The following is a 23,216-nucleotide window of genomic DNA, read 5'->3' as shown; positions in this document are numbered from 1 at the left end:
AATTATTAAAAGCATTTTGTTGAGGCAAATGTTAAGAGTTACTGAATGGCACTTGGTAATACCAACTATAGACTGCCACTGAAATGGTTAAATACTTGTCTTACTATTTACTGAGCTAGGCTCCGTAGATGTAGGGAAACTGAACTGCGTAAACAAAACGTCATGTTATTTCTATTTTGTTTAACAATTTTTCTCAGTGCCGGTCGTAGCGACCACTGCAATCTAACACTTTGATTGTAGTTTTGCTTTCAGTAAATAAGCAAATTGAGGTAGCAACAATTGGCATCAAAGTAAAATTGCTTGAGTTTTACAATGTATAAATGAATCTCTCCCCTATATATATATTATGTAATTTATAACATAAATAAAAATTAAATCTATAAACTATTATAAACATTAAAAAAATGTTAAAATGTTTATATATAAAATTTTAATAAATGAAAAAATATAAATGTATTGAATATTAAATTAAAAAATTTAATATGTAAATATTTAAAATGGATTTAAAGTAACTATTTACAAATATAAACCTTTTAAAATATTTATTTCAACAACTGCACATAAAAGGGGGAAAACAAAACAAAGTCAAAAATTGCATGTTCCTAGCTTCTATATAAGGAAATTCATTCCCAGTCATAGAAACACACACTCACAATCCCTTTGGAAATGGCTAGTCTGCTTACTTCATCGCCAATTTGTAGTTTCCCAAAACAGGCTCAGTGGAAACGCTTCTCAAATAATAGATCAAGCTACCATATTTTAAATGTTTTTAGTCCCTCACAATCTGAAGCTACAACTGAAATTTCAGTTGAAAACGATATCGTTCGGCGATCTGCTAATTATCATCCTCCTATTTGGGATTATGATTCTCTTCAGTCACTTGGGCTCCATCATGTGGAGGTATATGTATCACTTTCTTATTGCTTTAATGCTTGATTTTCTTAGTGCAAAAGTGTTCTTGCAACGGATTGGGTAAGGTTTGAATCTAATTTATAATAAAGAGGGATTTACTTACACTGGTGTAAAATTTAAGTAATTTTATACTCTTTCGTAACTTTTTATAGATTAATGTTTTAATAATTCAATCATCATATGTCATTCTCTATTGTTGTAGGACATGTATGTCAAGTTTTGTATAAATTAAAATTCCTAACTATTCATTTTATGTAAAAGACTTTCAACCGTTAAATATATATTAGAATAGATAATATTTTAGATCAATATGATAGAGATTTTGGATCGATTAAAAATTTGCATGCATGACAAATACAAATATTTTGATAAATTCAACGACTAAATTGTTAAAATATTAATTGTATAAAAATTACAAAAAAGATATAAAACCACTTAAGTTTTACACCGATCTAAATAGACTACTCTCCATTTATAATTGTCCAAGCTTAGTTGGGTATGAACAAGTTCTCAAACTCATCCATATTTCTAAATACCTATTCTAAGCTGATTTTAGCTGTTGCCTATATATATTTTTAAAAAAATTAATATTTGTATTTTTAATTTAGTATATAATTGTTCTCTATGTTTTTCTTTTATTAAAATATTAAATATATATAAGTAAACATATTATTATTTACATTATAGTATTATATATTTAAAATTTTGATTTTCGCATTATACAAATTACATAAAACATAAAAATGATTATAATATTAAAAATGGGTCAAGGGACTAAATGTTGGAGCTCAAACCTAGTCTATATTTTCAATGGATTTCTTGCACAAGCCTATTTTGTAGCATAATATTTTTATGCAATTTCTACTAAAAATTAGGTAAAACTTTGTGTTTGAATGGATAGTCAAACCTTTAAACAAGTCTAGTTGGCATTAATTTTAGTTTTTCGTGCTTTTTTCCATTATAAGCTAATTTTGGATGAAGCTAAAAAAAAATTGGGAATGTATGTATAGGATGAATTATACAAGGAACGAGCGAGCAAACTGAAAGAAGAAGTGAGGATGATGTTTGACAATGTGGTGGATCCTTTGGAGAAACTTGAGCTTATTGATGCCTTACAAAGACTTGGATTGTCATATTACTTTGAGGATGAAATAAGGAAAACTTTAAAGAATATAAGTAATAATCTAAGCAGTAATGTTGCATGGAAGAAAGACAATTTATATGCTACATCGCTTGAATTTAGACTGCTTAGAAAGCACGGATACGAGGTCAATCAAGGTAAAAATAAGAAACACATTCAAAATTAGATGTATTAAAGATACTTTAACATTGAATTTTTTTTTCATGTACTAGATGTTTTCACTAGCTTCATGGATAAGGATGGAAACATTAAAGCAAGCTTTACCCATGATTGCAAGGGACTACTCAACCTATATGAGGCTTCATACCACTTAGTAGAAGGTGAAACAATGCTAGAGAATGCAAGAGAGTTAGCGGCTAAACTTCTCAAACAGTGTTTAAAGCAAAACAATGATCAATATCTTTCGATGCTTGTGGAACATGCCTTGGAGCTTCCTCTACATTGGAGGATGTTAAGGTTGGAGGCCAGATGGTTCATAGATGCGTATGAAAAAAACAAGGACAAAAATCCCATTATTTTAGAGCTTGCAATACTGGATTACAACATAGTCCAAGCTATGCACCAAGAAGATCTAAGATATGCTTCAGGGTAAGTATCACTACTGCATACTAAAGGTAAAAGTATCATAAAGGCTCTTATACTAGAAGTTAGATTGCATTTTGCCCCTTATATTCAAAAAACGAACAAATTAGTCCTTACACATTAAATCAAAGAGCAAATCAATCCTTTATGTTAAAGATTTCATCCATTTGTATTGTTAAAAACTGGTTTGATTGATGGAATAACCATATAGTGACACGTGACATGCCATGCGTACCTTATGTTGATGTATAGGGACAAGTTTTTAACAATAAAAATGAATGAACTTTTTAACAGAATGGCCAGTTTGCTCTTTAATCTAATGTATAGGGACTAATTTGCCCATTTTTTTTGGTAAATGAAGCAAAATGCAATCCAACTCCCAATACAGGACCTCCACGATTATTTTACTTATATGGTTCTTTTACCTATGTAGTACTTCTAAATTGTTAAACTAAATGAATTTGGTTTATGGATTTATAATCTTTAGATGGTGGAAGGATCTTGGTATTGGTGAGAGGTTGACCTTTGCTAGAGATAGGTTGATGGAAAACTTCTTATGGAGTGTGGGAATCATAGGTGCTCCTCAGTTTGAAAGAGGTAGAAGAATTCAAACAAAGGTCAATGCCCTAATAACATATATAGATGATGTGTACGATGTTTATGGCACCATGGATGAGTTGGAGCTCTTCACAGATGCTGTTGAAAGGTTTGCTACTATAGTTTTAAATTATTTGTCTTTTTTAATAAAGTGCCATAAAATGTTTCACTAACAATGTAAAGAATCATAGATGGTAAAAGTATCATAAAGGGCCCTATACTAAGCGTCAAATTGTTTTTTGTCCTCTTCACTGAAAAAATGGGTAAATTAGTCCTTGTATATTATATCAAAGTGCAAATTGATCATTTCTGTTAAAAAGTTCATTCATTTCTACTGTTAAAAACTGATATGGCTAATAGAATAACTAGACAGTTACACCTAACATACCACGTGTAACTCATGCTGACATATCAGTTTTTAACAATAAAAATGGATGAATTTTTTAATAGAAATGACCAATTTGCTCTTTGGTCTAATGTATAGGGGCTAATTTGCCCATTTTTTTAGTAGAGGGATAAAATGCAATCTAACTCCCTGTATAATGGTCTCTATGGTATTTTTACCAATCATAGATTCATAGTTCATCAAATTCAAACTCATTAATACGTCGTAATTTTAGATGGGATGTCAATGCAACACAGAAGCTTCCAAACTATATGAAGTTATGTTTCCATGCTCTTCACAGTTCGATAAATGATATGGCTTTTCATACTCTTAAGGAACAAGGAATTGATGTCCTTCCCTTCCTTAAGAATCTGGTACTGAGCCAATCTCCAGAATTTTCTTCATCTTCTTTTTCCATATTTCTTATGAACACTATCTAATTGTAGTTATTCATGGTTCAACAATATTTTTTTAGTGGGCAAATCTTTGTAAATCTTATATGTTGGAGGCAAGATGGTATTACATTGGATATAAGCCAAACTTACAAGAATACATTGACAATGCCTGGATTTCAATATCGGGTCCTGTGCTACTTGGTCATGCTTATTTGGAAACAAATCATGTAACAAAGGAGGGATTGCAGACCTTTGAGGAATATCATCCCAATATAATTCGTTGGTCATCCACAGTTCTAAGATTAGCAAACGATCTAGCAACATCATCAGTAAGCAATATCTACTAATCATCATACCATGTTATTAGTCTAATAATGATATGCTTAACTAGTTTTTTTTTTTGAACCAGTATGAAATAAAAAGAGGTGATATACCAAAATCAATCCAATGTTACATGCATGAAACTGGAAGATCTGAAGAAGAAGCTCGTGAGCACATAAAGAAGTTGATTGATGCGACATGGAAAAACATGAACAGAGATCGTATGGCCGCTAAGTCTCTTTCGTCTCAAATGTTTTTTGAAACTGCTATGAACCTTGCGAGAGTGTCCATGTTGGTATACCAAAATGATGACGGTCATGGTATTGAAGATGGCGAGCCTAAGGAGAGAGCGTTACGATTATTTATTCAATCAATTCCATCGCCAAAATAATTTAAGTACATGTTTAGTACTTTTCATGTAAAAGACGTGTTGTCTTAAATAAGTTTCAAAATATAACATGTTTGTTTGTTTTTTTTAGTAACTTTATATTTGCTATGAGTTAAGCTTGAAATATCTATTTTTAGCTAATCTTTCACATTCCAGATTTTCATTAATATTCTTTATTCCAAATTTTCAAGTTTCAAGAAAATATAAATTTTGAAATGTGAAATTGATTTAACCTTGCTAATGTGAAAACGAAAAGTCAAACCATTTTAACATAATAATTCAAGTCAAATTTTATTATTCTTTGAGAATTAAAAATCAATAAAGAATTTTTCTATTGAGAGGAAGTCGACTTCTCACCTCTCTGGAGAGTCTGTGTTTGATTTTTTGAATTAAAATTCTTTTTAATCCACATTAAAATCCAGAGTACAATTCTTATCCATAGCCAATTTACAAAGATGGTTGGTAATTGCATTACAACATCTCGGAGCCCAATTAACTTTGAAAAATTAAAAAACTCCAACAGCAACGCGATGGCCCATTGTAGTTAAGTCATAATTCCTCTTATTAAAGCAGGCTGACACAGTCAGGAAAAATCTAACATCTTCTATTGAACTCATTAATGAATGGGCCTTGGCCAACAGTTTGTACAAAAACACAAAAAAATGTAAACTAACCCTACAATAAAAAAGAAACTAGGCCTATTGCAACTAACAGAAACTTTTCTTAACTTAACCCAAAACCTAAATCAACTTTCCTAAAACCCTCCAGGCCCCATTTCGATACAATCAATGCCTAAAAGAATTAATTACTTAATTCAATTCTTAATATTTTCTCATTGATGATACTATTCCTTTTCCAATTACCATTTCCATATTCTTCTTTTCGTCCTTTCGTTACGGACTTAGATTTTTCCTACGCAATCCGTGCGACCTTAAGCAGTTTCTTCGCTCAAAAACGCTTAAGTTAGCCTAACTCACAACAATTGAGGATTCAACAAAATTTCCTCTAAAGCACCCACAAAGAACAGCAGAAGAATGAAATAAGAACGAACTTGAAAGATGAACAAAAGCCACAGAAAAACAAGAACACTTGAGAGAAAAGTTTGAGTGAATGCTCTCAAAATTCTATTAATAACTGAATGAATATACAATGAGGGGGAGAGGTCTCTATTTATAGTTGAGCCTTCCCAAAATCAACGGTACAGATCAAAATATATCAATGACTAAGATTAAAAACTATATATATATATATCAAATCTCTAATATTACAAAATCGTATCTTCTAAAGATTACATTTAATGTCTAGGATCACATATCTTTAAAGATCACCTTCCATATTTGCCAAGCATATCTTTGAAGATCACTTTCCATATTTACCAAGCTCCGAAGATGGGCTTTCAATCTCTCCAAGCAATGGACCAATCCGATTGGGCCAAATGACCTCCTTCGAATGCGATGGATCATACAAGTTCGTCATGGTTGCGGGCTCCCATGCGCAACCCATGGCATTCTCCCCTACTTGTTCTAGCGACAGCCTCGTCGCATCCTCCTCGTGGAACTGGTTTATCTTTCCTTGAACCTGCCACAATGCCTCGGCAGGTTCCTAACTTGCTTCACTGTCGGGAAGTCCTTTCCATCGAACACGTATTCATGCCACGGCCAATGGTACTCTCATCTAATCACATGATCTGCCTCAATGTTTTCAACTTCACAGTCATAAGAGACCTTTACCCTGATTGGTGCTCGTTCGGACTTGATTCAATTCGGATCCTCTTAATCCCCATTGAATGGCTTAAGCTTGCTTACATGAAACACTAAGTGGACTTTGAGCTTTGCTGGCAACTCAAGCTTGCAGGCCACCTTGCCTACTCTCTTCACAACTCTAAATAGTCCCTCATACCTTCGCATAAGCCCCTTGTGCAAACTCGTATATCCCAAAATCAAGTGCAGTTTGGCAAGGATTAAGCCACCCATCTGAAATTGCACATCTTTTCGATTCTGATTGGCCCACTTCTTATTGTGCTTACTTGCCATGTGCAAACAAGCTTTAGCCAATTCATTCTTCTCTTGCCAATCTTTCACAAATCGATAAGCTAACAGATTTGGTCTTGTATAACGGGTCACAACAGCGTTAGGTATAAGTGGTTGTTAGCCTGTCACTATCTCGAATAGACTTTGATTCGTGGCCCCACTTCGCTACAAGTTGTATGAAAATTGGGCCACATCTAGCAACTTTGGCCAATCCCTTTGTGTAGCACTCACATAGTGCTAAAGATATGTCTTCAACAATGCATTCACTCGTTCGGTTTGCCCATCTATTTGCGGATGCATGCTCGTGGAAAAGTTCAAGTCTGAGCACATTGACTTGAACAACTCCGTCCAGAACCGGCCCATAAATTACCCATCTCAACCACTGATAATAGACAGTGGCACTCCCCAATATTTCACCACGTGTTTAAAGAATAAACGAGCTGCCTCCTCAGTAAGACACTCCTTGGTAGCTGGAATAAACGTTGCATACTTCGAAAACTTGTCCACCAAAACAAGAATACTTGCAAACCCATCAGACTTAGGCAAGCCAACAATAAAATCCATGGATACACTCTTCCATGGTCTTTTCGGAATGGGCAAGGGTTGTAGCAAATCGGTTGGAGCCTTTAACTCGACTTTGTCTTATTGGCATACTAGACAAGTTTTCACATAGGTCTCCACATCATCACTCATGTGAGGCTAATAGTAACGATCCTCCAAAAGGGCCAAGGTACGGTGCATCCCTGGATGGCCCGCCTATCTCGAGTCATGACACTCTTTCATGACTTTCTTATGCAATTTTTCATAATGTGGCACATAGAGACGGTGCCCATGAGTATATTGTAAGTCCCCATCAAGCCAAAATCACCTTATTTTTCCCTCATTGGCAAGCTCAATCAAATTTTTGGCTCTGGGATCATGGGTCAATCCCTCTTGAATGCGTTCCAATAAGGAACCATCAGGTTGGTGATTGCCGCAAACTCCATCTTTCAGCTAAGTGCATCAGCCACAATATTGGCGCTCCCCAGCTTATAGTCCATTGTGAAATCAACCTCAGTTAGGAAAACCTACCAACAAGCCTATTTGGGAGACAACTTTTTCAAGGTTAGAAAATAAGTGTTGGCAATATTATCGGTAAGGACCACGAACCTAGAACCCAGTAAACAATGTCATTATGTGCACAAGTAGTACACCATAGCAGTCATCTCCTTTTCTTGGACCATGTACCTCTGCTCCGTCTCATTAAGCTTTCGACTCTCGAAAGTAATTGGATAACCATCTTGTATTAGTACTCCCTCAATGGCACAATCTGATACATCCGTGCGTACCTCATAAGGCTTCGAATAATCTAGCAAAGTAAGTATGAGCTCCCTCGTCATCGCTTGTTTCAATTGATTAAAGGCCCTCTCACATTGCGGATTTCAATCCCATACCTTCCCCTTTTTTAACATGTCTGTTAAGGGTATGGTAATTCTAGAGTAGTCTTCTACGAAGCGTCGATAGTAATTCGCCAACCCAAGAAAAGATCTCAACTCTATCACCTTGGTTAGAGGCTCCCACTCAACAATAGCCCAAATCTTGCTTTCATCCATTCAGATCTTGCCACCTCCCACAATGTGGCCTAGGAATAACACTTGTTGTTGGGCAAACAAGCACTTCTCATCTTTGGTGAATAGCTTATTTTCCCTCAAAGTCTGGAACACCTCCCTCAGGTGTCCTACATGCTCCTCGAGAGACTTACTATACACCACAATATCATCAAGGTAAATAACCACGAAACGATCAAGGAAAGGTTGAAGTACCTTATTCATTAGGGTGCAGAATGTAGCTGGGGCATTTGTAAGTCCAAAAGGTATCACAAGGAACTCATACGAACCATACCGCGTCACACAAGTTGTCTTTGGTTCGTCCCCATCGACTATCCGAACTTGATGGTACCTCGATCTTAAATCTAACTTGGTAAACCATCTCGCACTACCAAGTTGATCAAACAAATCTGTAATAAGAGGACTAGTGTACCTGTTCTTCATAGTGATATTGTTTAAAGCCTGATAATCGATGTACATTCTCAATGACCCATCATGTTTCTTTTGAAACAACACTGGCGCACCATATGGAGATTTAGATGGCTTAATGAACCCCGCATCTAAAAGCTCATTCAATTATTTTCGCAACTCTTCTAATTTCGGCGGAAACATACGATAAGGGGCCCTTGCTAGAGGTACCATGTTGGATACTAACTCGATCTTGTGCTTCACCTCCCTTTTGGGTGGCAAAATTTTGGGCAACTGAGAGGGTATCACATCCTGAAAAGACTGTAACAATTGGCCTACTTCTTTCGGGATCTCACCAACGGACTTAACGGTTTTCTCAATCTTTAAGGTGGCTAAATAAGAGACTTTATCTCTATGTACTCCTTTAGCAAATTGAATTGCTGATAATGTTTTTCCCTCCAAGCTTCTTTTTCTTGTCATTCTCACCATGCATTGATGGTTCGAATCCGAAATCACCATGTAATTACCCGAATAAATAATAAACGCATTAACCCGGTCAAAAAAACTTAATCCAACCACAAAATCATAGTCATCAACTGGTATTACCTTAATGGATGCTTTACCGATCCAATTGCCAAATTAGAGATCCACTCCCTTTGTAACCCCTTTGATTGGAACACTATCTGAGTTCACCATTTTGATCTGACCCGGCTCATTCTCGATCTTAAGGCTAAGTTTACGAATAGCCTCTTCGGACATGAACAAATCAGACGCACCTATGTCGACAAGCGTATTCAACTTTCTATTGACCACGATGATGTTTACAAACATCGGCCTATGACCCGTCTTGTCTTCGACACCCCCTAGTATCGAACCAAGATTGTTATCCTCCACATCTGACTTCACTTTTTCTTCTATAGTAGAGAGTGCGGCCTTCTTTGGACAATCCTTGATCATATGTGGGTCATCACAATGAAAATAACTTATAGGCCCACTCTTCCTTTTGTTCCAAGTCTTCCTACCATTGTCGTTCCTAGTAGGTCTTTCTTTGTCTTCCCTACTTTGCCCTTTGGATTGAATTTGGACTTGAAAGGCTCAGGCTTGTCTTTTTTCCCACCAAACTTGGCAAACGATTCTGCTACAAACATGGCCTTAGTAAGCTCTTGGACTCCTCGGTGTTGCAACTATTGCTTCTCCCATGGTTTTAACCCATCCATGAAGGAAAAGAATGTCTCTTCTCACTTATATTTGAGATTTGAAGCATGAGTTCGCTAAACTCCTACACATACTCCCTCACAGTGCCTTGTTGCGCAAGCCGACGTAACCTTGCCTGAGCCTCATCCTCGGTATACTCTAGATAAAGCTATACTTTGAACTCATATTGGAATTCTTCTTAAGTCTCAATTTCGGTCCCACCATGTTTCACATCGGTGGACCTATGACACCACCACCACAATAAAGCAACGTTAGTAAGATACATAGCAGCAGTAATTACTTTAGTGGCATTGTCTGTGATGCCTTTGGTACAGAAGTATTGCTCGATTCCCCACAGAAAATTATCCACATCTCTCGCGGACCTTGTTCCCTTGAACTCCTTGGGCTTGGAAACATCCACACTGGGCTTGGGTGGGACAGCAACTAACCCTCCATTGCCCAAAGCAGCCTTGTAGATTGCGAGTTCACCCTTGAACTCCGTAATCTCCTCTTTCAAGGCCGTCATCATAGCTTCAATGACATCATCCTTACCAGTCAGCTTTTCAACATTATCCAACACATACATTTTAAGCTGCTCCTGTATAGACTGCAACCCATTGAGCCTATCATCAACATCATCAATCCTCTCCTTAATATCTCCCACAAATTCTTCGGTAGTGACCACTCGATCCTCCAAACCCAACAGTATGTCCCTCGAGCGACTAACTTTCTTAGCCCTCCCGCGGGTCTCCATTCCCTTAACATTCTTAGCAACTTCTTTCGACATCTTTTAATGGTGCCTTCGAACGCTAGCTCGGTACCAACTGTCACGAACTTAAGATTTTTTCCACACAATCTGTGTGGCTTTAAGCAGTTTCTTCGCTCAAAAATGCTTAAATCAACCTAACTCGCAACAATTGAGGATTCAACAGAATTTCCTTCAAGGCACCCATGAAGAACAGTAGAAGAACGAAGTAAGAACGAACTTGAAAGATGAAAAAGTCACAGAAAAACAAGAACACTTGAGAGAAAAGTTTGAGTGGATGCTCTCAAAATTCTATTAATAACTAAATGAATATACAATGAGGGGGAGAGGTCTCTATTTATAGCTAAGCCTTCCCAAAATCAACGATACAGATCAAAATACATCAATGGCTAAGATTAAAAGCTATCTAGATATCAAATCTCTAAGATTACAAAATCATATCTTCTAAAGATTACATTTAATGTCTAGGGTCACATATCTTTAAAGATCACCTTCCATATTTGCCAAGCATATCTTTGAAGATCACTTTTCATATTTACCAAGCTCCGGAGATGGGCTTTCAATCTCTCCAAGCAATGGACCAGTCCAATTGGGCCAAATGACCTCCCTCAAATGAGATGGATCATACAAGTTCATCATAGTTGCGGGATCTCGCACAACCCATGACACTTTCGCTGCCTAATGACTCTCATTTTCCTTTTGTCAGACACGATTTTCAGATCTCTCTTCTCCTCCCATTACCACTTGATGTCTCACATCCTACTCCAATGCCATTAATGCCTTTCATGGTAGCTGATAATCCAAGTCGGTACTTCTTAAACTCGTAACTTCTTCTTTACAAGTTCATGTGCTACCCCATTCCCAGATCTAAACACTTTTTTAAACTGGCATTCTTTAAATACTCTGCTTAATGTTTTTATGTCATGTATATATGAGCATATAACTGACCGATCTTCTTTTGTTGTTTGGACCCGTCTAATAATACTGAGCGCATCCCCTTCAATTATTACCCTTTAGAGCCCCATTTCTACCCCAGTTGTACTACCTGCAAGTAACCTATTGCCTCCGCCATAAAGGGTAAAGGTATTCGGTCGTTGGCTGTCATTTTGACACCCAAAATTTCTCCTTTTGAGTTTCTACAAATTATGTCCGTACCTGATTTTTTCCTCTATTTATCATATAGCCCATTAAAATTTATTTTGGCCATAAGTCGGACTGGCGGTTTCCAGCGTTCATCATCACATCTCTGCCCAGGTACGCTATTATTTTTTGTCTTCCATTCGCTTATGTATTTCTTAATAAACTGAATTGTTTATGTCACTGACTTTTGGATTCTTTCGTGTAACACTTTGTTTCGTCTCATCCAGACTGCCCATATGCTTCCAAAAAGGAGTTGCTTTTGTGAGGCTGTCATTATGATGAGTTGCTTCCCAATTCATGCTTGAAAATTTTCATTTGGTTTTTCGTTAGATTCCCTAAACCCTAACTTTGACCATATCTCATTTACTGTAGAACAATCCCAAATAGTGTGTTCTAGAGTCTCTGTGCCTCCCTACACCTTGAGCATAAAGCCGAATTACTGATTCTTTTATCATGTAAATTACCAAACATAGGAATATAGTTATTATAGATTCTTCAGTTTGTTATTTTAATTTTGCTAGGCAAATCTGCCTGCCATAGATTATTGTAATATTCTTTGCTTGTATCTTCGTTGTTGTCTATTTTTGGGTTTGTACTTCCCCTTAGTAGCCTCTTGTATCCGCTTTTTATTGTGTACTCCTCCGTTAGTTCTTCACTCCAAACTCTACTATCTTCTCACAGATACTTTACTAGAAGGATATGCAGTATTGCACCTGCCTCAATGTTATTGAACAATCTGGTAATCCATTATCCTGAGTTTGAGTCAATTAAATTAACCACTTTATTCACACTGTTGTTCCTTACTAACTCTTGTATTATTTGCTTTTCCAATCCAGGGACCCAGGCATCCTACCAAATTGAAATGCAATCACCATTACTAACTCTCCAAGTCATCCCATCCTACAACAACTTTTTCATTGCCCATATACTTCTCCAAGTATACAAAATGTAATTTCCTAACTCTGCCCGCATAAAATCGGTGTTTGGATAATATTTTGCCTTTAAGGCCTTTGCTAATAATGAGTAGGAATTCTATTAATCACCAGTCTTGTTTTGTAAGAAGGGCCACATTAAATTCAGACAAACTTTGGAAACCCATCCCACCATCCTCCTTTAATTTGCTTAACTTATTCCAACTCCACCAATGCATTCCCCTCTTATTCTTCTATTTTTGCCACCAAAACCTACTAATTATCTGTTTTATTTCTCTGCATAATGAATTTGGTAACAAGACGCATGAAATAGCATAGGTTGGAATTGATTTCAATACACTCTTTATAAAGACCTCTTTCCACCCTGCGGTAAGGTTTTAACGCGTCAGTTATTCACACGTTCCACCATTTTGTCTTTTAAGCCCTAGAAGCTTCTCTTCTTTTATCTCCCTACAACATTTGGCAAACCAAAATTTTTTTCTAGATCCTCCAAACATCTTACTATTAATACTTGCAAAATCAAATCTTTTTCTCGCATTGAGCTGTTAGAAATTAAAAATAAAGTTGATTTGCTTAAAATAACTTTTTGCCCTACATGCATTCATATTTTTCCAGAATACCTTTCAACTTATTTGCCCCTTTCATCGTCGCCTCACCAAATAAAATACAATCATCAGCAAAAAGAAAATGAGTTATCTCCGGTCCTCTTCTACTTGCCTTTACACCTTTTATTCTTCTCTCATTCGTCATCGTTCTCATTAGTGTTGACAAGCCCTCCCCACAAATCAGAAATAAGTAAAGGCTAAGAGGATCACCTTGTCTTAACCCTCTATTCGGCTTAAAGCTCTCTCCCTTTTCTCCATTGAAGCAAACTGAGTAAGAAATGTTATTAATGCACTTTATTATGAAATTTATCCACCTCACATCAAAATCCATTCTCACCATCATCTCTTCTAAAAAGCCCTCATTCAACCCTATCATATGTCTTACTCATATCAAGCTTAAGTGCAAAAGAGCCCTTCTTCCCCAATCTTTTTTGTTTTAACATGTGCAAAATCTCGTAGGCAAGTAGCATATTATCAGTGATCATTCTCCCTGGTATAGAAGCACTCTGTGCTTTGTCAATGCAATCGTCAAGTACTTTTTGAAAACGATTAGCCACTGTCTTTGAGATAATTTTATATAAAACTGAGCAAAGGCTAATAGGTCTAAAATCTTTTAAACTGTTCAGCCTAGCATGATGAAGGTAGAATTAATACATTCCATAGAATTTCCTTCGTTAAGAATGCTGAGGCAATATTTCCCCACATTTTTACCAAAAATGTGCCAGAATATTTGAAAAAATAGAACAAGGAAGTCGTCATCCCCGAAAACCTTTAATGGGGCCATTTCTTTTAACGCTAAAAGGACCTCCTCAATTTTGTACTCCGTAGTTAACTCTCGATTCATTGTCGTTGTTATGCATCTTTCAACACTTTCAAGCCCACCCATCATAACTCCCCTTCTTTTCGATGTGAATAAGTCAGAAAAATACTTCTTCACAATTTTGGCCATCTCCTGTTTATTCGTCTCGATCGAACCATCCTCCCGTTTAAGTTCCTTGATATGGTTAACTCTACATCTTTGTGAAGCAAATCGATAAAATAAAGTTGTATTTCAGTCACCATTCTTCTTATAGTTCGCCTTCGCCCTTTATTCCCAATATAACTTCATTTTATCAATCTCCATATTAAGTTCAAATTTTGCTTCAATTAGATCATTATGTGTAGCATTCGTTCGATCATCTCCATTAAGTTCATCTACCCTTCCCTTTAAATCATTTATCTTACTAAAGTGTTGCCTTTTTAATTTTCCAACCTATCGCATTAGGCCTTTCCCCAACATTAAAAGACACTTCGGAACACTCATGTTACTACTATCCCATAAGCCACATATTTCTTTTTCATATGATTCCTCAAACAACTACCATTGTTCGAATCTAAAGCTCTTTATTCGGGATCTTTGATCATTAAACCCTATTTTCATTAATAATGGGCAATGATCCAAAAAGGAATGCCTGAAGTGCTTGACCATATAATTTGGAACAATGCCTACCACTCCATATTAGCCACAAAATGATCTAGCCTCTCTCTTACGTTTCTCCTAAAGTTTCTTTTTTCCCATGTAAACCATAGGCCAGTGAACCCCAAATCCTCTAGTTGACATTGATCCAAAGTTTCTTTGAAAGCTCCCATTCTCTCCCCCTGTCTTACCACTCCCCTCTTTTTCTTAAAAAAATACAAAATTTCATTGAAATCCTCACCAACAATCCATGGAAGCCTCATATCTTTCCCTAATGAGTTCAACTAATTCTAAGTTATCTCTTTGAAATGAACATCTAGAGAACGGTAAAACCTTGTAAATCTCCATCTTCTACCTACAAACTCATCATCCACCTCAACATTAATATGATTAGTTGAGAAGCTTTTCAGACTTACTTTAGTTCTTTCCATCCATCCTAATCTTAATCTACCCCTCGTACCTTCTACCGGTACATCGATCCCATTGTAATACCTATACTGCCATCGAACACGCTCCATCCTTCTACAAATTAGTTTGGTCTCCATTAAGAAGACCATTTGGAGATGATTGGCTTTCAGCACATGCTGAAACCTTCTTCAAGCCTGAGGACTCCCCAATCCTCGAACATTCCAACAAAAGATTTTTATTACTACCGGTCAGCCGACCTCTTGACGGTTGCTGATCTTTTTTGCTGACTGATTGACCCTTGACCCCTCGAGCAATCGATTGAATCTGAACTACCTTCCAAAACCTGACTCTCCACTGAAACCCTCTGCCTCTTCTTCCCTTCCACTTCTTCTAAAAGCATATCTTTTTCCTATTGCATTGTCCACCTTTCTTTCATATCATCCATATATCGTTCATCTTCTCCAAACCCCCTTTAGTTCTCTCTTCTAAGTTAAAACACAAGGTTGGGTTCACGTACCGTCCCCCCTCAAAATGTGACTTCAGTTACTCTCCATCCCTTTTTCATTCACTTTGTTCCTTCCTACCAAACCTGCCTCCATTCAATCTGCTTCCATAATCCTCCCTCAGCCATACACTTGTGGGTATATTTGCTCTTCTATCTTGCGTCTTCAAAGATACATCCCATCTTAATTCAAGCTCCTGCCCTTTACTCCGAATTCGTAGCAAACAAAAGTTGTCGCTATGGCCTAGGCGACCACACAAGAAGCAAAAGAGAATCAATTTCTCATATTGGAATTTAGCATAGAATTGTTTTCCGCTTGGTATCATCAATTTTTCCTTCTTTTCAAAGGAACCCTCACATCCACTAGCACCCACACTCTCATATAATTTCGGTAGCCCTTCTCAATTTACTTCGCATCATACTTAACAAAGGATCCAATAAAATATCCAAATTGTTTAGCCACTACTTCCGACATCATTTCAAGCAACAAATCATGGATTTGTACCCAAAAAAAGGATTAGGTCAATGGTACCTCCATCAGGTCCTCGTTCTCCAATAACCTGTGAATGATCAACAGATGGTTATTAAAAGTCCATGGGTCCCCTTTAATCACCCACTCAATATCCACTTCATGGTAGAATTTAAACAGAAACCTCTTCTCGTCCAAATCTGAGATAACCACTCCTCCAATCAGATGCCAAACATTGACCAACGTATTCTTCATGGCTTGAAAATTAACCATTCATGTTGTTAAGAAGCACCCCACCAGGCAATAATCATGATCTACCTCTTCCTCCACGTCCTCTTCCACTGCCCAAACTTCCTCCACCCTATCATGTATTTTCAAATTAAAGATACTGTCCTCTATCAAAACGTTTCAGCTTTTGATCAGATTAATGTTTCTTTTTGCTTATCAAATAGTGTTTTACCACTTAGATGTCGAAAAAATAGCCCCTAACACCTAATAAATTAAGAGTCCTATTTGAAACCTGCTACCCTAGCAGACCGACTTAGAGAGAAACTGTCATTGCGGCAAACTTTTCTAATTCCTAAATCTGACATCTTAAAACTTGACTTGTGTTTTTAACCTCACCTAAAACTTGAAAATTCAAGTATTTAATTTGAACATATTTATTACTATATGTACACAATAAAAGTCTCAAAAACTTGTTGTGCTAACCCAACAATAACTATAATTATATTTAACATAATGTTAGTATAGAAATTTTATAAGAGCACTACCTATGCCAAAAGACAACACTCTTAGAGTAATAAAAAGCTGTTCTCTTATACCATTTTACACAATTTTGCCATTACCAAAGCCTCACATCTCAAAGTCTTAAGCTTTCTTATACCCTACAATTGCATCTTATTCTCTCTAAAAAATAAATAAATTGGTCCTTTTATATTAATTAAAAAAATAAATTGATCTTTTCAATTAAAAATTTTATCCATTTGTACAATTAAAAGCGATATGGTGATGAAATAATCAGATAATGATACGTGGTGTGCTTCATGTAAATCATGTTAGCGTACATGAATCAGTTTTAATAGTAAAAATTGATGAATTTTTACAGAACTAGTTTTCTCTTTTATATGACATACAAGAATTAATTTACCTATTTTTTTAATAGAGAGGTAAAATGTAATCTGACTCTTAATACAAATGTAATATAGTTTCACCGAAAACACACTATATTTATTATCTTCTTATAGTTCAACTTTCCACTTAAAGAAATTAGAAGAAAAAGTAAATAATAATAAAATCACTTTCTTCTAGGCTTGTAAGGAGTGGAAGAACCCAGTTTTGTAGTAGATGAAGAAGATGAAGATGAAGGTGACAATACAGGCCTATGATTATGCTTCTTTTGATCAGCTTTATCTTTGTAAAATGCTTCTAATAACTCTTCTTTCAGTTCAGTAAATCGTCTTTTCTTCACTCTTTGTTCTTCGGAACTGCCATCTTCAAAGAAAGAAGGATCCGACATATCATCCACCAAGAACTTGTCAAGCACTTCAGCACAATGTGGGAAATATCGCCTCCCAGTTTCCACTGCCATTTACAGTTCAATATTGTTCACAAAAAATATCTCCAAATGGTCTAATGATTTACTACAAACAGTGTGAATCTAGAAAATATTGTAGGATGGGTAGGAAATTGAATCATAATTTTTTGAGAGGAAAAAATATAATTTTATCTATGATTTTGTCATTTTTGAAAATAATTAAATTACTTTTATGTTATTTTAGAGGATTCAAAATGCTTCCTCAACTGTTAAATGGGAAGATAATGCGTTTCAGTTCATTCGAACTCACGTCCTCCTACACTTGTAACAGTACCAATGCATTTTTTTGAGCAGCCCTTGCCTACCCTTTGTATTCGGTGGTGTAACCGAATAATTGGATTATGATCTAGACAGTTTAATGCTTTTTTTTATTTTTTTCTTTTTTAAATATTTTATTATAAAATATTTAGAGCTACTCATAACCCTTTCTAATCTTTAAATAAATAATAAGCATACTTTAACACGCTCGAACCTACGTTTTACTACACTAATAATAATATCAATGCAAGCCGAGCTAAAACTCAATTGACTAATTTTTTTAAATACTTTAGACACTAATTACAAAATAATGCATTTGGGGTTAACGTTAATATTTTTAATATAAGATTAAAATTATAAAAGTGCTTTTTGAAATAAATTTTGAATTTATATGTATATATATAGAAAAACAGATTTGTTAATGGTTGAATTAATTTTTATATCTTCGTTAGGGAAAAGGCGAAAGAATAGACTGGTTTTGAACTCTAAATATGGTAGATGTATCATTTAATCCTTTAAAATTTTATAAAATTATATGTTCGTATAATGGTAAAAATTGTATTTTATCTCTCTTAAAATTTATAATTCATCTCTAACTCTCTAAAGTATTTTTTTTTGGTTTCGTGCATATTCATTAGAATGTCCAGTGATACTTGTTTTAATTGGTTGAAGTAGTTGGTCCGATCAGATTTTAATTCTTTGAATTTTTTATAAAATGCTTATACTTACTTATAATTCCTCTCTAACCCTAAGTAGGAGGATAAATGCACTTTAATGCACTCAAATCCGCATCTTTTTACACTGATAACAATGTCGATATTAATTGAGCTAAGACCTAATCAGCATTCTTTTGAAATGAATGTAGCTACAAATTAGAAAATAGGGGATGTGTATGAAAGCGTGATATACCTGTTCTAAAGAGGGTTTGCAATCTCAAATGAAGCCTTCTGGTGTGTGATGTAGGTGATTCGTTCAAATCAGCCTCACTTATGTTTGAATCTGCCTCTGCAATTTCCATGGCTACCTTGGCTTCCGCAGGATACAACAACCTTGCAAATGATACTGACAAAATTCAACAAAATTTATTACCATTCAACCTTCAACGTTCTCTTGTTAAAAATTTATTAGTCATCTTATTAGTGTATGAAATAACTGGTATGTTATTCGGATTCGGATATCATTGTTGAAGAATGTTATATCTTTAATTTGGGTATATTCATTATTTTTTCAAAATTTTCTTAAATTTAAAAGTCAACAAACAAATTAATCACTGAATTATTCAAAAGTTAAAAGTTACTCATCGTAGAGTTTTAGTGTATCTAGTAACTATTATTCAAAAGTTACAGGTTATTATTGGATAGTTAAGGTATTAGTCATGGTGATTGCATATCAGCTGTTGTTCGTGTATTTAGTAACTATTATGTTACTCGGATTTAGAAATTATCGTCGAACAATGTTTTTTAGTAACTGAAATATTTTCGGTTAATTCGATAAATTTTAATGGACAGAACATAATTAATAACATTTCATCTTTTTATAATAAATAATTTTATATATGCAACAAAATATCAAAATCATTGGTTACCTATAAACTAATCACAATGGGTAATTTTAGCTATTCACACGACTTGTTTGTTGTAAAAGAGGAACATTTTCAGTTATTTTGAAAATGTCTTATTTTTATAAGAGTTTTACTATTTGTTAATTTCATGTTTAAATTTCTACTAATTATTCTTTATTTTGTGTCTAACTATTTTAAAGCATATGTTTGAAATAAGCTTTTTCCTTGTGTTATTACACTAATAACCAAACGTAAAGTTATTAATTAATTTAGGTAAATTACATTAGTAGTCACCAAACTCTGGGTTTTTTTCTTTTGGTTACTCAACTATTTCTTTTTGAGTTTTTCATTTTTTGACAAAAAAATAAAAATAAATAAATAGTTGACCATTTTGTAACATTTCATAGTCAAGTGACTAAAATGAAAAAAAACATAGTTGGATGACCTCTAACATAATTTACCCTAATAAGTTTAGAATAAACTACAGTCAAAGTTTCTCAATTATAAGTAAATTTACACTTGAGTGATTCAATCTCAAAAGATACAAAATAGCAACTAAACTATATAAAAGAGTTGATTACTAGAAAGTTAAGTTTCTAATATGTACATTAACTCACTATTCATAGTAGGGTTTTATATTTTCCATAGGTTAATTCAATCAAAATCAAATGATAAAAATATGTATTTCAAGGATAAAATAGCATTGGATATTCGGAATATTTCTAAGAAAACTAAAGGCACAAATTTCAGAATACTTACCTCGATTTTCATAGTAATCCAGTTTCATGTGTAAATCATAAGCAATCACTTGCGTAGGAACTCCCAAATTCTCAGATTCCGAGCACCGCATCTTCGCCTCAAGTACATCAATACATAAACGATCTTTATTCGATGGCGCCCCTTGTTTTTTATTCTCATTATAATCCTTAACCCGAGTTAGTCTCCTACAAATATCAACAGCAGTTCGGCCATCCAATGTAGTTTCCGTCACACTCGCTCCTTTATTCAGCAACGCCACCAGCACTGATGGTTCTTTACGTCTAGCGGCTACGTGAAGAGCCGTGAATCCTCGGTGGTCTTTGAGATAGACGTTAGCTAGCCCGAGACAAAGTACCTCACTAACAATCTTGGGATCACAATAGGCAACAGCATAGTGAAGTGCATAAGCTTCATCTAATGTGACATTTGATTCCCTTAGGAGAAGCTCCAATAGTTCAATATCATCAGAATCTAGTGCTTTATGGATTCTCTTGATTTTCTTTTCGTGGACCAAGTCGGACTCGACCAGCTCAGGTACGAGTCGGAGTGACCGAATCTTAGCATAAACTTCGGGAGGTAGTTCTTTCTCGAGACACACATTGTCGAGGTCAGATTTTGCTACTCTTTCGAAGCATTGAGATAAAAGCTGGTTTAGTTGATAGTGAAAGGCAGCTACGAGAACTGGGATCACATCTTCTATAAGAGCCTTCTCAACAATGTTCAAAAGATGACGCTTTATTTATACAAGGAAGTTGAGTCAGTAACATCTTTGCCAAGAATAGTATTATTAATATTCTTCTTCTTCATCATATTCACATACTATTATAAATATAATTGTAGATTTAATTTATATTTTCCAATTGAATTATTTTAAGTTTTATACTAATTCTATATGTGACACACCACGTGTAATTATCTGTTTATTCAATCAATTACATAAGTTTCTAAAAATAAAAATTTTAACAAAAAAGACCAATTTAATTTAGATCAAACGGTAGAGAATGATTTGCTCAGTTTTTTGAATAAATGGGGGCAAACATGTGTGCATCAAATATAGCTAATTCCCAACAAAAATATTTAGGTAGTTACCTGCACGAGCAAAACCAATTCCTTCGTGTGGAAAGTTGCAGAAGCATACATCAACTCCAAAGCATAATTTATAAGAGGGCCACAAGCATCATGGGAACAGCTCTCATCTACACATGTTGAAACATCCCTCGGTGATGCTTTAATCTTCCCTGTGTACAAATACTGCAAGAACACTTTAAAAGCTTCATATCCCACTTTACCAAATGGCAGTATTTCAGACATCAGATACTTTGGTTTCCGATCATCTTTGGGATCTTGTCGGAAAAGTTGATGAAAGTAAGGGCTTCGAGCAGCTAGGATACACCTATTGACACTCACAACAACATTGCCTTCCACTACTATCTCAGCATCATTGTAGTTCTCATATTCCTCGTTAATCACTAAGTTTTCAAGGTTGCCACTGAGCTTGTTTAGGCTCAAATTTTCAAGGTCCGTCTCTTCAGGATCCGAACTAGCTCCCATTAGGTGACTCCCAGACCCGAACCCGGATCCATTTGATAGATAAGAGGAGGATGGAAAGGTTAAAGAAGATGAAATCTCGCTTCCATAGTCCATGTTTTTGTTAATCTAATAGGTGATGAAATATACTATACAAAATAAGAATAATAGCAAGAAATAAGCTAGCAAAAGTCCTTTTTTTTTCCAAAAAAGAAAATAAATTAAGATTTACAAATTACCCAGTTTTATACAGGACCAAAGAATCTCCAAATCCATGAAAAAAGGCTGAAAAAGAAAATCTGAAATTAACAAAGAAAATAAAGGAAGAAAACAGGCTATGACCTTACTCGAAAACCACTCAAGCGAATTTTGGATACTGAAGTGGAAGAACCAGACAGGGTTAAGAAGAAGAACAAATCTTAAAGACAGTTGACTGAGAAATAGAAGTATTTCGAGTAGGTTCTCAACGAAATTTTAAGTTTTTTTTTTTTAAAAAACTGCACTAATAGTGGGTAATTTTTTATTTTAATCATTTAATTAAAAAATTTACAATTTAAATATTGAATTATTTGAAATTTTTTTATCTAATTACTAAACTATCCAAAAGTTTTTATTTAAATTACTTGATTGTTAAATTTTTTCTTAAAGAAAAAAATTTACTAGTGAGCTCTAAGCGACAATTCAACAATCAGTATGGTGAGTTAATATCTATCGACAAGTAGAAGAACATACTTTAGATCTAATGTTCAGTGTTGAAGATCAAAGAAAAAATTGTTTGAATTTTGATTTGTAAATTTGTGACGTTCAAAACTGTTTCATGAAAAAAAACTTGAACTACAAAAAACAAAGAAAAAAAAAGCTGTCTCGATTGGTGCAAAAAATGCGAGAAAATCATTTAGTATCGATTTTAATAGTCCATTAATTTAAATAAAATTTTTGAATAATTTAATAATTAAATTATATTTTTTAATTAAATGAAAAAATTTTAACCTATGGTGTAATTTTTTTTTTGGTTGTTTAGAATTTTAACTTTGTTTTGAGTTGGTGGATAGTAATGAATCTAACTGTTACAAGCATTATTGTCATATCTTGTTGTAAAGTTAGGCAAAGAATAAAATAGAAGAAAAGGCAAATTAAACAAGTAATATCCAAATAGTACAATAACAATAAAATGGCAGAAGATAAGCTTGTCGTATCCCGGATACAAGGAACAGGATATATTCTGTTCTAAAGCAAGCATAATCAATCGGTGGAAAAAAGTTCTTTATCTAGAAGGATTTGATCTTAATATATATAT

At 34.8% G+C, this 23,216-nt stretch overlaps 2 protein-coding genes and 1 long non-coding RNA gene across 5 annotated transcripts; 2 read left to right on the top strand and 1 right to left on the bottom strand.

The window, feature by feature from the left end:
• Positions 1-638: 638 nt before the first annotated feature.
• On the top strand, positions 639-4,815 carry LOC105798101 (terpene synthase 10). The gene is made up of 7 exons (XM_012628018.2): positions 639-900; positions 1,923-2,190; positions 2,266-2,641; positions 3,123-3,341; positions 3,853-3,991; positions 4,093-4,341; positions 4,422-4,815. The coding sequence occupies exons 1-7, from the start codon at positions 667-669 to the stop codon at positions 4,722-4,724; spliced, it is 1,788 nt and encodes a 595-aa protein (XP_012483472.1). The 5' UTR covers positions 639-666; the 3' UTR covers positions 4,725-4,815.
• A 6,620-nt stretch (positions 4,816-11,435) lies between these two features.
• On the top strand, positions 11,436-12,943 carry LOC105798100 (uncharacterized). 3 transcript variants are annotated; one of them, XR_008189070.1, is made up of 4 exons: positions 11,436-11,782; positions 11,889-11,959; positions 12,073-12,584; positions 12,682-12,943. It is a non-coding gene; the product is annotated as an uncharacterized LOC105798100 (long non-coding RNA). The 3 variants fall into 3 exon arrangements; XR_008189069.1 differs by having other exon boundaries at positions 11,436-11,788; XR_001134914.2 differs by having other exon boundaries at positions 11,438-11,959.
• Positions 12,944-17,399: 4,456 nt separating this feature from the next.
• On the bottom strand, positions 17,400-22,374 carry LOC105798099 (BTB/POZ domain and ankyrin repeat-containing protein NPR1). The gene is made up of 5 exons (XM_012628016.2): positions 22,159-22,374; positions 21,482-22,048; positions 20,393-21,125; positions 18,982-19,134; positions 17,400-17,801 (listed from the first exon to the last, which is right to left on the bottom strand). Exons 2-5 carry the CDS (start codon positions 22,034-22,036, stop codon positions 17,515-17,517), a joined length of 1,728 nt encoding a protein of 575 aa, XP_012483470.1. The 5' UTR covers positions 22,037-22,048; positions 22,159-22,374; the 3' UTR covers positions 17,400-17,514.
• Positions 22,375-23,216: the final 842 nt, after the last annotated feature.

Source organism: Gossypium raimondii, chromosome 9, assembly GCF_025698545.1.
Source record: "Gossypium raimondii isolate GPD5lz chromosome 9, ASM2569854v1, whole genome shotgun sequence".
Classification (NCBI taxonomy): domain Eukaryota; kingdom Viridiplantae; phylum Streptophyta; class Magnoliopsida; order Malvales; family Malvaceae; genus Gossypium; species Gossypium raimondii.
The sequence above is the reverse complement of the archived record's forward strand: the minus strand, read 5'-3'. Positions and strand labels throughout refer to the sequence as shown.